The 15,803-nt window shown below is 50.6% G+C and overlaps 1 protein-coding gene across 1 annotated transcript; it reads left to right on the top strand.

Moving 5' to 3' along the window:
- Positions 1-3,217: 3,217 nt before the first annotated feature.
- On the top strand, positions 3,218-5,373 carry PHOX2B (paired like homeobox 2B). Its single transcript, XM_052682519.1, has 3 exons — positions 3,218-3,767; positions 4,588-4,775; positions 4,924-5,373. Exons 1-3 carry the CDS (start codon positions 3,527-3,529, stop codon positions 5,371-5,373), a joined length of 879 nt encoding a protein of 292 aa, XP_052538479.1. The 5' UTR covers positions 3,218-3,526.
- The last annotated feature ends 10,430 nt before the right edge of the window (positions 5,374-15,803 follow it).

The following is a 15,803-nucleotide window of genomic DNA, read 5'->3' as shown; positions in this document are numbered from 1 at the left end:
TGCCCCGGCTGTCCCAGCAGCTGCCCGCTGAGCACTTCTGCCTTTCACATCCTCTTCCCCTGCTTGCACAGCTTACAGCTCGCATTTCGCTTTTTTTTTTTTTTTTTTTTTTTTTTCCCCCTTTAATGGCAGAAAGGCCTCCCCGCCTAATCTAATTCCTGCTCCTTTGTCACAAGCAGATGTCACTTCTACATCTGTGCGTCTGCTCGAGCGCCCGGCTCCTGCTCCCAGCAGATGTTGCCGCCGCGGCAGCAGTGAGGGGGAAAAAAAGCAAAGCGCAGATCCCTCTGCTGGCGGCCGCCTGAACGCCACGACCCGGCCTGCGGGAGGAAAAGAAAGAAAAATATCACAGTTTCGGCTCTGAAATTAACGGCGCAGCTCTTCCGCCCCGCGCAGCCGCTGGGGATGCGCCGCGCAGTGTCCCCGCTGCTCGGAGATGCGGTCGCGCCCTTGTGATCCGTGCAGGGCACACCACCGCGGGTGCTCCCTGGCCCCGTCCCCTCGAGGCTCCACTGTACCAGCGGCGCTGCTGTGGGACGCTCGGATGGGGCACGGAAAGCCCCGGGCCGGGCCCGGGTCTCCCCGCAGCTGCGGTGGCAGCGCAAACCCGGCAGAAACACGCGGGGCGGGGGGCCAGGAGCCGCTTTCCCATGGCCGGCGGCGGCCGCACAAAGGCGCGCTGTTCCCCGTTTGCCTTCGAGCATTCCTGCGGCTCCCCCCGGCCCTCTCTGAATGGGGAAGAAGGGAAGAAAAGCGGCTCTCGCACAGCGGCGCGTCCCTGCCCGGCTCCCGCTGGCAGGCGCCCACCCCGCGCACCCCTGCGCGGCCGCGCAGCCCTGAGCGCCCCGCGGGAGCCGGTGGCCAGACAAAGGGGCTCTTTGGGAAGGGGGAAAAAAGAAAGAAATGAGAGGAGAAAGGGGGGGTGGGGGGGAGAGAGAAAGCAACCGGGAGGCTCTAATTCTATTTGTGTCGCCTGGAAATCAGGAGGGGTTTTTCCACACTTCGCCTTGATTTGATTATTCCTTGGAGATGGTTTCTCTGCCCCCAGCCAGACGCGTGGGGGAAGGCCGCTGAGGCAGTTGGCCTATAGTGGCCGTAATCAAATTACCCATTTGCTACAAGTTTTTCGGCAGAGCCGCTCGCGTGTAGAAAGAACAACTGGAGCGCGGGCCCCCGGCGGGGGGGCAAAGCTAACAGCCGCGGGCAGGGGGCGCGGGGACGGCTCCGGGGGCAGCGAGGGGCAGCGTCCCGGGACGAGCGCCGGGCGCCAGGGACCGATGGCAGCGCCCCGCAGCCTCGACGGCGCGGCCGGGACCGGGCGGCGGTGGGCAGAGAGGGGAAGAAACCGCGGGACAAAGGGTTCCCTCCGCAGGAAACGCACTTGGAAATGTTTGAAAGTGCCCCGCGTTGTTGGAGAGGGGGCGAGGCACCTCGCTGCCCCAGCTGAGTATTCATATTCATGAGAGCGCGGGTAAATAAAGACAAATCTCCGCTGTAGAAACACTTGGATTCGCATCATTCTTTGGTGCCCTTTAGATTTGGGGGACGGAAGACAGATGTTGGCAGCGCCTTTCTCCTCTTGTCTGCTGGCCATAAAGGGAGGACCATTTAGAGCCCGCAATTTGTTTCCGCCCTCGCACTAAAACCGTGTTCACATTTATTTTCATTTCGCCGGTGCACAAAAAGTGTCCACGGGCCACCAAAGGCCGTTCTTTATCAAATACACATTGTACAACATGCAGCCGCAATAAAGCCGTCAGCTCTCGCCATAAAGCCCTCACCCGGCCCCTCAGCGGCTCGAGAATCTTTCGCGTCGTTTTATTGCCCCCCGGTAACTCACAGCGACATGCCCCGAAATACTGCTGCCATTGAGTACCGCCTGATGTGGGGTGAAGCTGCGCGATGGGCAGCCTCGAATTGAACACTGTTCTCGGCAAACGCTGCGCGTGCTTAAACGCCCCTATAAGGACTTTATGACTTTGTTACTTTAATTGCCGACTTGGGGGTAATGAATGTAATAAAACTAATTATCCACACATTTAAATCATATAAAATATCCCCTATTTGTTTATGCGGCGGCGAAGTTCAGCCGAGAGTTCAACGCTGCCCACCGAGAGGAAAGATTTAATGAAACCCAGCCAACCACCAGGCAATCGCAGCATTGCCGGCACCGTCCGCTGCGCGCATCCTGCGCGGTGCCTGCGCGGTGCCTGGGCGGTGCCTGCGGGTGTCGGTCCCTCGCGGATGTGCGTGTGTGGCTCGGGCTCGGAGCCCCGTTCCAGCGCACTGCTTGCTTTGTGGCTCTTCTCTTCCTCTTCTTTCCCACAGGAAGGAAAAAAGGGCGCAAACCGGGATGAGCTGCGACGCGCACACAGACCCTGCGCGGATCGCTGTTACCATCCCAATATAAACGCTAATAACGATCAATATCAATAAGGACAATTTAATAAAGCCTTCCGTGCGAGCGAACGAAAGAAAGCCGCGGCTCCGAGCCCAACGAACGCACCTATGTGCAGTCCGATGAGAGGCTCTATTCGTTGCCCTGCGCAAAAAATCCCGCAGCCACAGTGCGGTGCAGAGACCCAAAGGGAGGGCGCAAGGCAACGCGGCAGCGCGCAGCCCCGGGGCAGAAGCGCAGTTCCCCCAGACAGGTGGGTGTAAAGAAGCAGCTCCAAACCGCATTGAGGGGAAAAAAAAAAAAAAAAAAAGGGAAGAAAAAAGAAAAAAAAAAAAAAAAGAGGAAAAAAAAAAGCAGCCCACTGCCCACTTGCTCTATTTTACAGGGTGCCCGCGCCTGCTAATGTCCCGCTCCTTTATAGCATTTCATGCACTTCGGGGGGTAGAGTTGTTGTTAAATTGAGCGTGTAACGCTCTTACAAAACAGGTTTCTCGATGACATCAAGGTTTGTCTCCCGAACCGAGAGCGCACACACAATAAAAAAAAAAAATAAATCCCCCGCGGGAGGGGGGCGGCGGGGAACCACACTGTCTCAATTTATGCCTAAGGTATATGATCAGTTAAAAAGGCTTAAAAGCACGGGCAAATTGGATCAGGGAGAATCGTCACCCAACTTTCATTATTTCCAAGTAGTGTGATTGAATTAAAGGGCAGGGAGCTGGTTAGAAGGGAGGATCGAGGGGCTCGGTGCGTAATGGTGCGGTATTAAATTCTAATTAGAGATGCAGGAATCAGCGATAGGGAGGTTGGACAGCTCGGTCCCCCAGTGCCAGCCCAATAGACTGATGAGTTATTGTCATGTAAAAAGCGCCAGCAATAAGACCAACCGCTTTGCTATTGTCCAAGTGGAAAGAGCCAAGTTTATTATGAGGACTATATGCTCTAGAGACCTCAGGCAAGGCATCTCATAGGAGGCTTTTTCATAAAACTAGGCTCTGCTGGTAGTAGGGAGGCCACTCTCGAAGCGGGCGTTGAGCTGTGCACATCTCCCCACCACAGGCACCTTCTCCACATAGCCAGCTCCGGTCTCATTTCTTCCACTTGGCTGAGCCATCCAGAGCCTTTTCAATGTATAAAATGGAATATTCTTACCTCAATTCCTCCGCCTACGAGTCCTGTATGGCCGGGATGGACACCTCGAGCCTGGCTTCAGCGTATGCTGACTTCAGTTCCTGCAGCCAAGCCAGTGGCTTCCAGTATAACCCCATAAGGACCACTTTCGGGGCCACCTCAGGCTGCCCGTCCCTCACTCCAGGATCCTGCAGCCTCGGCTCGCTCAGGGACCACCAGAGCAGCCCCTACGCAGCAGGTAAGGACCTCCGGCTTTCTTACCCCGGCAGCCGCCTCGCCGCTGGTATATAGGAAGCCTTGATTGCATTTGAAAATGGAAATGTGTTTAGTATTTACCAAACGAAATTTGCTTACACAAATGAAAGAATTTATCACGTTAGAAGCGATTGCAGGGAGGGGTAATTCACTTACAGGGTTACACTATCCTAGTCACACCCGAACCGCCAACAAAATTATCTTAAGCTGCCAAAATGATAGGCATAATTTATTTACTTTGCGATGAGACGTAAAGCTTAGAAAATAATTAAATAACCAAAGAGTAAAGCTCATTACTGACACTGTCTTAAAAAAAAAGGAGACCCAGCCCAGCGGCGGGCGCGCAGCCCCGCTGCTCGCTGCCCATTCTTTTTACAGCATTTTTACCGAAACCTCTCCGGCTGGGATCAGCCGCTGGGACCGGGGAAACGCAACCCAATACCGGAGCGGTTCGGTAATGTCATTACTGAGCGGAGCCGGCGGGCAGCCCGATGCCTCTCCGACGCTCGCCGGCACTTTACAGCGTTTTCCCCTCTCCCTGGGTGCAACCGCGGGAGAGCACCTCGCCCTGGCCCCGGGCGCGTTCGGCTCTCCGCTCCCTCCCTCCATCCGTCCGTCCGTCCGTTCGTCCCCGCGTTCCCCCCTGCGCGGTCGCAGCCCGGATGACCACCGCACTGCTCTGCGCTAGGAGCGCTCCGAGGACGCTTTTTGAAGCCGCCGCCCGTCTTTCCGGATCAGAGGGGCCACGAGTGATTCACGGCTTCTTCTCCTCCTCCTCCTTCTTCCCTCTTTTCCTTCTTCAGTTCCTTACAAACTCTTCACCGACCACGGCGGTTTGAACGAGAAGCGGAAACAGCGGCGGATCCGCACCACGTTCACCAGCGCGCAGCTCAAGGAACTGGAGCGGGTGTTCGCAGAGACGCACTACCCCGACATTTACACCCGGGAGGAGCTGGCGCTCAAGATCGACCTCACCGAGGCCCGAGTGCAGGTACGGGCGGCAACGGGGCGGGGGGCGCCGTCGGGGCGGCCGCGGGCGGCGGTGGGGTCGGGGGCTGCGGGGCGCTGCCCGCTGGGGGCGGCGGGCGGTGGAGCGGCCTCGGCTCACCCCGCCACCCGCCGTCCCCGGCCGCCCGCAGGTGTGGTTCCAGAACCGCCGCGCCAAGTTCCGCAAGCAGGAGCGGGCGGCGGCGGCGGCGGCGGCTGCCGCCAAGAACGGAGCAGCCGGCAAGAAGTCGGACGCCTCCCGCGACGACGAGAGCAAGGAGGCCAAGAGCACCGACCCCGACAGCACCGGCGGCCCCGGGCCCAACCCCAACCCCGCGCCCAGCTGCGGCGGCGGCGGCGGGCCCAGTCCCGCTGGCGGGCAGGGGGCGGCGGGGCCCGGCGGCCCGGGGGGAGAGCCGGGCAAAGGGGCGGCGGGGCCGGGCGGGCTGGCGGCGGCGGGCCCGGGACAGGGCTGGGCCCCGGGGCCCGGGCCCATCACCTCCATCCCCGATTCGTTAGGCGGTCCCTTCGCCAGCGTGCTCTCCTCGCTGCAGCGGCCCGGCGGCACCAAAGGCAGCCTCGTCAAGAGCGGCATGTTCTGAGCGGCGGCGGCGGCGGCCCCTCCCGCTCCGCGGTCCCCGCCGCCCCGCCGTAACCATCCGGGCCGTGCCCGGCCCGGCCCGGTACCCCGCGCCCCGCGCCCCGCCCGGCCCGACGGCGGGGCCGCCAAGCGACGCGACCGCGGGCTCCGGCGGGGAGGCGGCAGGTGGGGAGCCGGGGCCGGGACCGCCAGCCCGCGGGGCTCGAACCTCCCCGCCTCCCGCCCGGGCCACCAAGTGTCTTCTCCCCCTGCCCGCCCCTCCGCCCCCGCCGCCCCGCGCCGCCGTCCCCGGGCCGCGGCCGGGGCCCCGCTCGGCGGGCGAGTTGTATTTATTATGAAATATTAATTATTATTAATTATTATTATCCCACGGTTCCCGCAGTTTTTAGGCATCTCCGTTAGGGTTTTCTAATTTTGTTTGAAGAGGCACAAAGTATAGCTCTTAGTTGAATGTTGGCAGGTATGCTTTCTCTTTTTCTGTGTCTTTCTACGACTGTGTTCCGTGACCCAGCTGTATAGTGTTATATCAGTACAGACGTGTCTAGTTGGCCGTATGAATAACGTTTTCCCTTCTCGTAGTCTCTATGGCGTGTCTTTATGGAGAAGTAAGGTTCTCACGGGTTCCGTTCCCTTTGCGTTTAGCGAGGCCCCGTTCAGGCCATGGGATCTTTCTGTTCTCAGTTGCATGTCGTCTCTTTTTTTTTCTTTTTTTTTTTCTTTTTTTTTTTTTTTCCTTTCCTGTTGGAATATGTTTGTGAGCATAATCGTCATAAATTATGTTCAGGATTTTCAGATTTATTTATATGTGGTTCAAATGAATGCTTCTATTTAAAAGGGGAAATATTTCTACATGTGCATATAGTTTTCCAAGAGTGTACCATTAATTGATTGTTGATAATAAAAACCAAAAGCAAATACGGCACCGCAGCTCTCCTGACTCATTGCCCTTCGGGGCGCGCTGGGGCCGGGTTTGGTTTGATGGAGGACGTCGGGATCGAGACAGAGCCGCGTCCGCACCAGGAAGGCCAGAACCGCGGTTCCATCATTAGGTCCTAATTATGCCGTTATTAATTAGCGGCAGACGGGCTGGTTGGGGGCGCAGGGCGGAAGATGCGTCAGCTCTGACCTTTTGTAGCTGCCTCGGCCCTCGGAAACGGCCAAAATTAAGCGATATACGTTAACATTAAAAAGTGGGGAACAAAGCGCAGATCGCCCCGTCAGACAGAGCTGCCGCGCCCTCGGGCTGCCCGCACCGACCCGCGGAAGGCGACGGCTGCTCAGTGCCCGCGGCACAGCCGGGAGCTGCCGCGGCCTCGATGGGGCGGGCTGAGAGCGGCCCCAGCACTGCCCCGGGACAGCCCCGCTCCTGGGGGCACCGCGGGGTGAGCAGCGGGGATGGCGGGACACTGAACCCTGCCTGACTCTGTCTGGGGGAGGGGAGTGGTGGGGGTCTGGCTGAGGAGCGAATGTGGCAGAGGCAACCCCATGCAGTGCGAGAGTGAGTGGGGAGAGAGTGCCACAGCCAAACGCAGCCAGGAAAGTGGGACCAGTGCTGCTTCACTAAAGAAAATAGAACTGTTTTAAAATGCTGCAGTAAAACATGCAGTCTATTTTCCAGAGGAAAACAAAACCAAAACCAAAACAAAGCAAAAGCTCAACCCTGTATGCATTTCTTGAATATACGATTTGTTGTAATGTAGCTCGCTTTTGCTGTTTTCTACTTTCTTTCAAAAGCCATTTGGATGTAAGCACAGCTGTGTTTGGGACTGCCCTGGTCTGGGTTGGGATTGCGGTGCTGCTGGTGGCAACGGATGGTGGCAAATGGTGGCAAGGCTTCCCTCTGAGAGTGCAGCAGCACTTGTGTTGGCCCTACCACGAGTCCTGTACCTACTGCTGCCATTCCACAGCATGCATTCATGGCTTGCTTCCATGAGGAGGTGACATCATACTACGTCTTTGGGTACTTCTTGTCACCTGTTCTTTATTTTGTCTCTAAAACTTGGAGTTTGCTCCATACAAAGGCTTCAGCTTCTGCACATTGAGTCCAGATCTGTTTCTGCTAGGCCAAAGATCATTCTCACTCCTAATTTTTACTGCACTGAAAGCTGATTTACATCCTGATCTACCTTAGTCCTGACTAACTAAGTAGGTTGTGAATTTAAATCCTCCCATATTCCCTCATTAAGGTTCAAACTTTGAAAATCTTTTCCAGAGCCATAACAACTTAAGCCTTAAGTTGTTACTGCAGCCTTAAGTGCTGCAGTGTCTCTCAGTAATGGTTCACGCAGTGCAAAAATCACCTCTCTCTGACTGATTACAATTCTGCATTTATGCAGCAAAGCTTTTCCCTAGTCCTTCTGCCATGCTGGAATGTTCTGTCTGGCCAATTAATCCATCTGAACCCTAAAGCCTTTCTCCAACCATTGCTTCTCATGTACTGGTCACCACCAGTCAGCCACGCAGGGACCACAGGCCACACGGGATGCACCTTTCCAAGCACCAGCATGCAAATACATTCACAAATGTATGTGAATGTGTATTTGTGTATTCACACAACCTTAGTGTCTGCTCAGGCAGGTAGAGGTGGATGGTTTGAAAATGCACAAAGCTTGTTGCTCCAGCCTCTTAGGAGAGGAGCCCTGGCCAGAAGATGCCACATGGCTGCTGTGCAGTGAGAGTCACAGGGGTGAGCTGCTCCCAACCTCGAAGAACAGCTCCAGGCAGTGTGATGGGGCAAGTCAGAGGATGCTCTAGTGCAGAAGCAGGGTAAGGTTTGTGACTAGTGTTCTGACCCTCCTCACTGTATTCCAATAAAAAGCAGTTTGTCTGAGAGTCCAGCATCAACCCAGTATGAATGCATTGCTTCTTGAAGAGTTCAAAGACAGATCTGCATGGCCAGCATGGTGAGTTCAGACATCTTTGCAGCAACTGCAGTGTTTTGTTGTCTGGTCTTCTAAATTCCAGGACCAGAGTTCAGGCCTTACACTGCACCCAACTCTGGGCACTTCTACATGTGCTGTCACTTCCTGCTCTCCATTACATACATATTGTATGATGAGCCTCTGAGATGGATGGAGGCCACTGCAAAAATTAATTTTGCTAGTATAGAACATACAGTTGTCATGAAGGAACACTGCAATTAATTAAAAAGTAATTTTCACTGAGAAACAAGGGTATTTAAATGGCTTAATCTTTACATATCTATATGTCCTTAATAAAGTTATCAAACATTATCATCAATTTTTCATGTTTTAAGAGTCAAACATTACTCTGCAGACCTCCCTCATGATCCATTGGCAGAGCAGTCCTACGAGGGCCACCCTACGTAGTGGGATCAGATGCCTTCTGCTCCTTTCACCAGTTTTGTTTGGCCCTTTATCAGCTGGTACCTGACAACTGCTAGGAAATTCATTGGAGCACTACAAAAACCCCTCTCCTCCTTAGAAGACCAGCTTTTCTCTTTGTACTTTGCACGAGAGGCCATGAGATGGGACAAGGCAGAACCTGAGAGAAATCCATCTCACTGTGTGGGTTTTCATCCAGCAACAACTCAAGGAACTTCAGCTCATGCTCCCATTTCCTTGGAGGAAAATTCCCATGGAGAAAGGAAATCATCACCGGAGCTGACTCTCTCTGTGACTGTTATACTGACACAGAATCACGACTTTTGCATGTGAAGAGGAATGTAATTTCTCACTGCTGCTGCATGCTGAGGTGAGGGTCCTTCCTGCTCCCTTCTGAAATGGAGTCAATTACTGAGGTTTCAAGTGGCTAAGAGGAAGAAGATTGAATGCGAACAGGTTATTAGCAGTGAGAAGTGTAGGTGGGAGGAGATGTGCCTGTCCAGGACTCTGAAATGGAGCATCTGCATAAGGTCCTGGCCAGCCACCGGGGTACTACCAGCTGCAGGCAGACCTGCAGCAGTGCTGCCTGCTGGGTTGTTCCACAGGAAAGAACCAGAGTATTTTACCCGTAGGAGACCTGATCTACCCAGGAATCAAAGCACAGCTTCCATGTGGTGTGTACTAAGCACCTTGAGAAGTCAGTCTGCTTCCCAGATCTTCTCCCAGGAGGGTGTTGCTGGGACCCCTGCAGAGAACACCATGCTCATCAGGGTTCAGCTTCAGCCAGGCCCACGTTCCATGTCTCCTCAGCAACACTGGGAGCTGGGAGAGCTGCTACACAGAGCAGCTGTAATTCTCGTTGAGGTGTGTCATCGTGTTAACAGAATCAGATGCAACACGCAGTAACACAGATACACCACAGTCTATCACAAGGTGCGGGTTATTCTACCTAGATTTTTTGCATGTAGGGTCTGACAAAGCAGTTCAAAATAACCTCCTCAGATCAGTGCTGTCAGGAGAACTCGAAGTGCTGATCTCACTGCATCACGCTGCTTCTGGAAGCAGCTGCCACTATAACGCTCCTGCTGTGCTGCCTTAGGAGGGTTCCCAAAATGGGTGAGCTCTGACAAGAGCCAACACCAGGGGTAGTGCTGCAGACAAAATGCCCCAAAATCCAGTACACCAGCACTCTCTCTAATTCCAAAGTTACATACATCCTTTACAAATCTTTATCCAATCACGTATTAACTTCCCTCCACAAACCAGGTGTCCTTATCCAATGACATCTTCGCACAAGCAAAACCCTGTGCAGAGCACCTCTTCCTCCTAGGGACCCTGGACCAGCTCCAAGTGCTCCCAGAGACTGCTGACAGCATACAAGTGTGCAGAGAAAGCAAACTCCTGTCTTTTCTGCATACCTCTTCCTTCAGAGATGCCTGTGTTCAGAACCTTATAACATCAAGAATAAGGTATGTTTGTTCCAAGAACCATGAATTGCTCATATAATGGGGGGAAAAAAATCTATACATTATCATAAGGCAGTGTGATCATTTCTGCCTGAGTGAGAAGCAGGCTTAGTATAGGTAAAAGGAGGTGCTTCAACCCTCAAATAATCAGGCTGAGACCCATCACTATGAAGATTTGTTCAGGGGAAGGTTGCAGCTGGATTCTGTGAACAGCTGAATGTTGAGTAAGAATGTACAGCCAGCACAGTCAGGGCTAATAAAAGCTTCTAAAGCTGATATAAACCCATCCATTTCAAGGTTTAAGCCAACTTCAACTTATTAAAGGTGAGATCTTCAACAAGTATTTCCTTCCCAAAACATGTTTGTGTGCTTTTTTTTTTTTTTTTTTTCCTAAAATCATCTTCTGTTACTCAATTCCAGAAACAATTTTCCACGCTGTAGATCACAAATATCAGGCAGTGCAACGTTTCTGTATTTAACAGTAAATGAAAGCATGTCCACCCAAATTTGCTTCATTTACATCTCTCCATTGTCTTGCAGGGCCGGCAGCAGTCCTGTCTGCCTCCACAGGGTCAGTTTCAGCTCAGGAGAAAGTACACTGCACAGCTGAAGTCAAATACTCATGCCTGCAAAGTAATTCATTTTTCCTATTATTACCGATTGCTTCCATTGATCAGTACTTTCACCGCTGCATACCACTAATACATTTAAATGCCAATGTGGGAATTAATTATTCTCATGTATTTCCTTCAGAAGATCATGAAATCAAACTTTTTTCCTGAGATTTTGAGATATGTACACAAATTCACGTCCAGATTTATCTTTAAAATTGTTCAGAATCGGTCGTACAAAACCTTGTATGCTTAAAATAATTCTGAACAACTTTCTTTCTCAGGTATTTTTATGAAAATATTTCGAAGCACTAAGAATGAAAAAAAATCACTCGAATACTACAGTGAAAACCCGTAATTTCTAAATCTTTACTTGTGAGTTCTGAACAAAAGGAGTCTCTCTAAGCAATGAAAAATACTAATGATACAAGAGATGATTCAATTATATAACTGTGTATTGTAATTCCCAGTACTTTATAAAAGGCAAAATTCAGATATGCTATACAATAAATTATCATTAAGACGAGACTACGGTTTGGTCTAATAGAATCCCATTATTTAGAAATGGATGAAGAAACCCTATTAGATTATATAGTTAATTTTCTGCCAGTGCTGAGGTCACTGCTCTTTCACTCTCAGGCTGGCCTACATGAAAACTGTTGGTACAGCTGAGCATCTTCTTGTGCAGTGGGGTTTTGGAAATAAAGGGGAGCTCTGTGTGGACCATCACTTCCATAAAGGAATGAAAATAACTATGCTGGACAAGACATCTTCATATATTATTTTAAAGAAGAAGAAAATCTACTCCCACTGTGGGGACAAATGCACCAATGGCAACACAACCCCATCAACAGGTACAGGAGGATTAGGGGCCAACCTGGCCAACAACACTGCTGGGCTCTACCGTTAAGCACAGAGCAGTCACTGTGGCAGGCTGCCTCCTCTTGCTCCTCAGCCCATGTGTGTGAGCTCTCAGGGCTCAGCTGCAGCTTCGTTCCCATTCCCCGGAGCTGTTCCCCTCAAGTGGGCCACCTTTTCCTCCCGGTGATAAATTAGCCACAAGGGCTGTGTTCTCTGGAGAGGCTGTCACACAGTACTTGCACTCTCCCAGCACAGCAGTTCCAGGACAAGAAGAGCACAGATTTCAGCCGGTGGTATTTTATCATCCAGGGAGAAGCAGTTCTCCCATCTCATTCTGATACAGTGACAACTTTTTCTGCAGGGACACAAAAGCTGAGTACATGTCCTTCAAAGAGCATCAAATTTTTCTCAGGGAAAAATGCACCAGGAATATGACTTATCCCATCCTGTTTTAACTAATTCTTCTCTCATTGTTATCATGCTGCTTCCACTAGAAACGTCTGCGAGGCCCCAGGTGATGCCCTGCAGGGAGATGCAAAGAGAGCTCTCCAAGTGCCTGAACAGCCCATGGATATCAACAAACATGGGCTGCTAGCAGCCCCCACCTGTGCTTCAGACAGCTAGGAAAGGAGCACGTGTGAGTGAGGTGCTTCAGTCTGGTGGCACCTCTGCAATGGGATCTGTGGAATTAACAAACTCATAATTAACCACACTGAGGGCTGGACATACTGAAATGATTACTCGCTGTCAGTGTTTCCAAGAGAACTGAGAAATAAGTTTTGTACAGTGCCATGTTGGGAGGCACAAGTCACTGTGTTCTGGAGTTAGGCAAGAAATGGGTGTAAAAAAGAATCGGATACTGCTAATGGGTGTAACTTAACAAGGACACCACACCAAGGTGATGTGCTGAAGAAGTAGCTACAAAAGTTGCCTTATTTTATCGTCATGATGTGATTTATTTTTGTAACCAAAGTCCTAGCTGGACAGTTGTCTCACCAGCATAGAACTCAAACAAAAGAGATGGCACTGAGGTAAAACTGATAGAAAAGGAGATCTGAACAATTATACAAAGCAGATAAGCCATTAACTGCTGCCAGGATCCAAGGATGTGCTCTGCAGGACATTCAGGCTGCAGCTGTCATTAAGGCGGTCCTGAGTCATTCTGGTGCAGAGCAGAACACTAACATTGGGAAAAGTGCATCTGTAAGAGCTTCAGGGCAGCCTGGGTTCAGGCTGGTGTCTGCCGCAGGTTGGGGCTGAAGTATCTTTGGGATTTGGGGCTGTGAGACAGAATTCACTTGTCTTTTCTTTCTTTCTTTTTTTTTTTTTTTTTTCTATTATGTTTAACAGGCTCTCACCTGGAAGCATCATCACATCTGGCTAATGATTTCAACCTGCTTTTCCACACTGCATCACCTGTAGGAAGGTGACAGTGGAGAAATTACATTTATCTGATAAATTAAGTGCAAGAAACAATACATGTGGTCAGTTTGTTCAACTGATCCAGAGAGCTCGCTGCAAGGTAGGAAGAGCAGTAGCATGTGCTGCCCCAAGAAAACTGCTGATGCTCTTTAGTGTTCCTGAACCACCCTGAAATCGCACATAGGGGGCTTTTAAATAAGCACTCATGCAGCATCACTCCTGGCTGCAAGCTCTTCCAGCAGTACTGCAGTGTACTCCTTGGGGCTTTCTGTTAGCTGTGAGGTGACTGGAGGGACAAATCGTAAATATCTAGAATGAATGGGATATTCCCTCCCTGAAGAGAGATGTTTTAAGTGTTAACTAATAATTTTTAAAATACTTTGGTGAAAATATCCGACGTGTTTAGTTTTATTTTCACTGATCCATTTGAAATAATTAAATCTATAAGACTTTTTCAGAAAGTGAATTATTGTCACAGCCTCACAGCACCAATTTATTACCCAGGGTAATAATCTTGGCCAAAATGCCTATTTCAGCTCTTGAATAAGGGCTTGGTTCACATGTCCAATGCCCTGTGCAAGAGAATTAGCAGAAACTCATCTCAATGTGGTTTCAAAAGAGGAAACTAAGCAGACAGCCTTGTTAATTTAGCATATAGACTTGGAATAAAGCACAACATCCATCATCTCTTGAAATTCAATTAAAAATTGGTCTTGTGTCCAAGGAAAAGGAGCCAATTTTCTTCTGGAAGCAGAGCCTTGGAAGATCACTAAAACCCTTAATGGTTCTTTCATTGTGGGAGCCAACATGAAAGGAAATCAGTTTGGGAGTTCAGATTACCCCTCCCATTAAGAGCCAGACCCTGTACAGGCGGGCCCCTGGCTGCTGGTGATGCTCCCTGCCTGCACAGATACAGAGCTTTGGTTCCTGCTCTTCCTCCAGGCCCTCCCTCTGCCATGGCTGAGGTCACACTGCCTCGCTCCATGCACTGCACTGCAGCCCGTGTTCTCCTGCTGCCACGATGGTAAAAAGATGCTTGCAAACATGTGCTGAGATTTAATACCTTGGGAAAGGGAAGCCTGAAAATATGTTAACAAGATTTTCAGCATTAAAAACAATTTTGTTTCAGATTTCAGCTGTTAAACATCTTAATTTGTTTTGCTTTTTACTCCAGTACCATAATGCTAATAAACTCTGACAGCCTGTGACTCTGCAATGAGGAGGTTTCTCAAACCAATCTCTTTACTTGAAATCTGATTTACAAAGCCTCAGTCCTTCAGCTGGATGGCAGCAGTTGCATCAATGGCTCGACATAGGAGCACATGTTGAGTGTCTTAGGGGAGGGACATCTTTTGCTTGTGTGCTTGTTTTCTGCTAGTGGAGCTAGAGGATTTGCTGAGATGAACTAATTTTCTTAACTCTACGGTATCCTTCTGTATCAATAAACCCCTTCTAATGATTGCTGTCATGCTGTGTTTGCTACACTCCAAAAGAAATAGCGGATATTCTTCTAGAACAAGCATAGAACTCTTGGTGCACAATATAGGTAGGGTCTGTGCAATTTATTTTTAGGTTTTATCATGCTTTTTATGGTATTCTTCTGTTTTTGGTTAGTTCAGAAAGCTTCTGGACCCCCATGTTCTCATCTCAGCCCTGCCTTGGTTGGCTTCTCCTTGCTACTGATATGTCAGACTACTTGCTGGCCAATGCTGAGACACTAGGGCCATCTGCTCCAGCTGTGGCCAGTCCCAGCCTCATGTGGGTCATCATCTTCCTGTGTAAGCAGGGATTTGTCCTGTGAGAAGTGCATGTGATGACTTTTCACAGGATGGCTGAGGTGCAAAGGGACATTTGGGTCTACCTGGCCCAATTCCTGCTCCAGCAGGGACACCCAGGGCAGTGTGCCTAGGCCCACATCCAGGTGGCTTTTAGAGCTCTCCAAGGATGGAGATATTATATCAGAAAACCCTGCAAAGCAAGCATGAACAATACCAGACAAACATAAATGTCTGCTCTCCAAGGTGTTCATTCAGATTGCTGCCTGCTTTTGACTCCATGCTGAAGAGGCTGGGTGCTCAGTTATTGTGGTACTTAAAATTGTTCAGAATCTTGTCCAAATTGTGTTGGCTTACTGCAGTGCAAAGGAAACAACTGATATTGTATTCAGGCTGCAGCTCACTGTCAAAATGGGGACAACTGTTAAAACTGCAAACCAGTGGAAGGATGTTGTAGGATTTATTTTCTTTCCATGATGAAAGGTGTGAGGGCAGACAGTGGAGAAATGCATCTTACCACGTTGTCCTTGCTAGACACAGGGATCTAATAAAAATTATCAATGCAGCATGCATGCAGCTTTGCCAGACTGGTGCTGCTTCAGTTATTGATATGGTCCTACAGGAGTTCCCACTACAGGCTGTGGCTGCTTGCAACTCTCCAAAGCCCATCAGGTAGATGCCATACTTATTGTTGGCCCCTTTTCCTAATTGGGATTGGACAGCAATAAGGTGAAAAATGCTGCATTGATAAATTGGGAAGAATTTCTGCCCTAATTGCAGAACGCCTGGCATCTGAGGGGAGGTTGGTGACTGGCCCAGGCCTCTTCCTCCCCTACACCTCCCACCGCCATCAGCACAGCATCCCCAGCACTCTGCCTTTGCCTCACCAAGCATCCATCAGGTGTTCATCATCTGAAGAGATGATGCAAGTCCTGCAAGTGGAACTACAAGC

This window comes from Tympanuchus pallidicinctus, unplaced genomic scaffold (assembly GCF_026119805.1).
Source record: "Tympanuchus pallidicinctus isolate F22 unplaced genomic scaffold, pur_lepc_1.0 scaffold2, whole genome shotgun sequence".
NCBI classification, from domain to species: Eukaryota; Metazoa; Chordata; class Aves; order Galliformes; family Phasianidae; genus Tympanuchus; species Tympanuchus pallidicinctus.
Note: the sequence above shows the minus strand (reverse complement) of the source record. Positions and strands in the feature narration are given on the sequence as shown.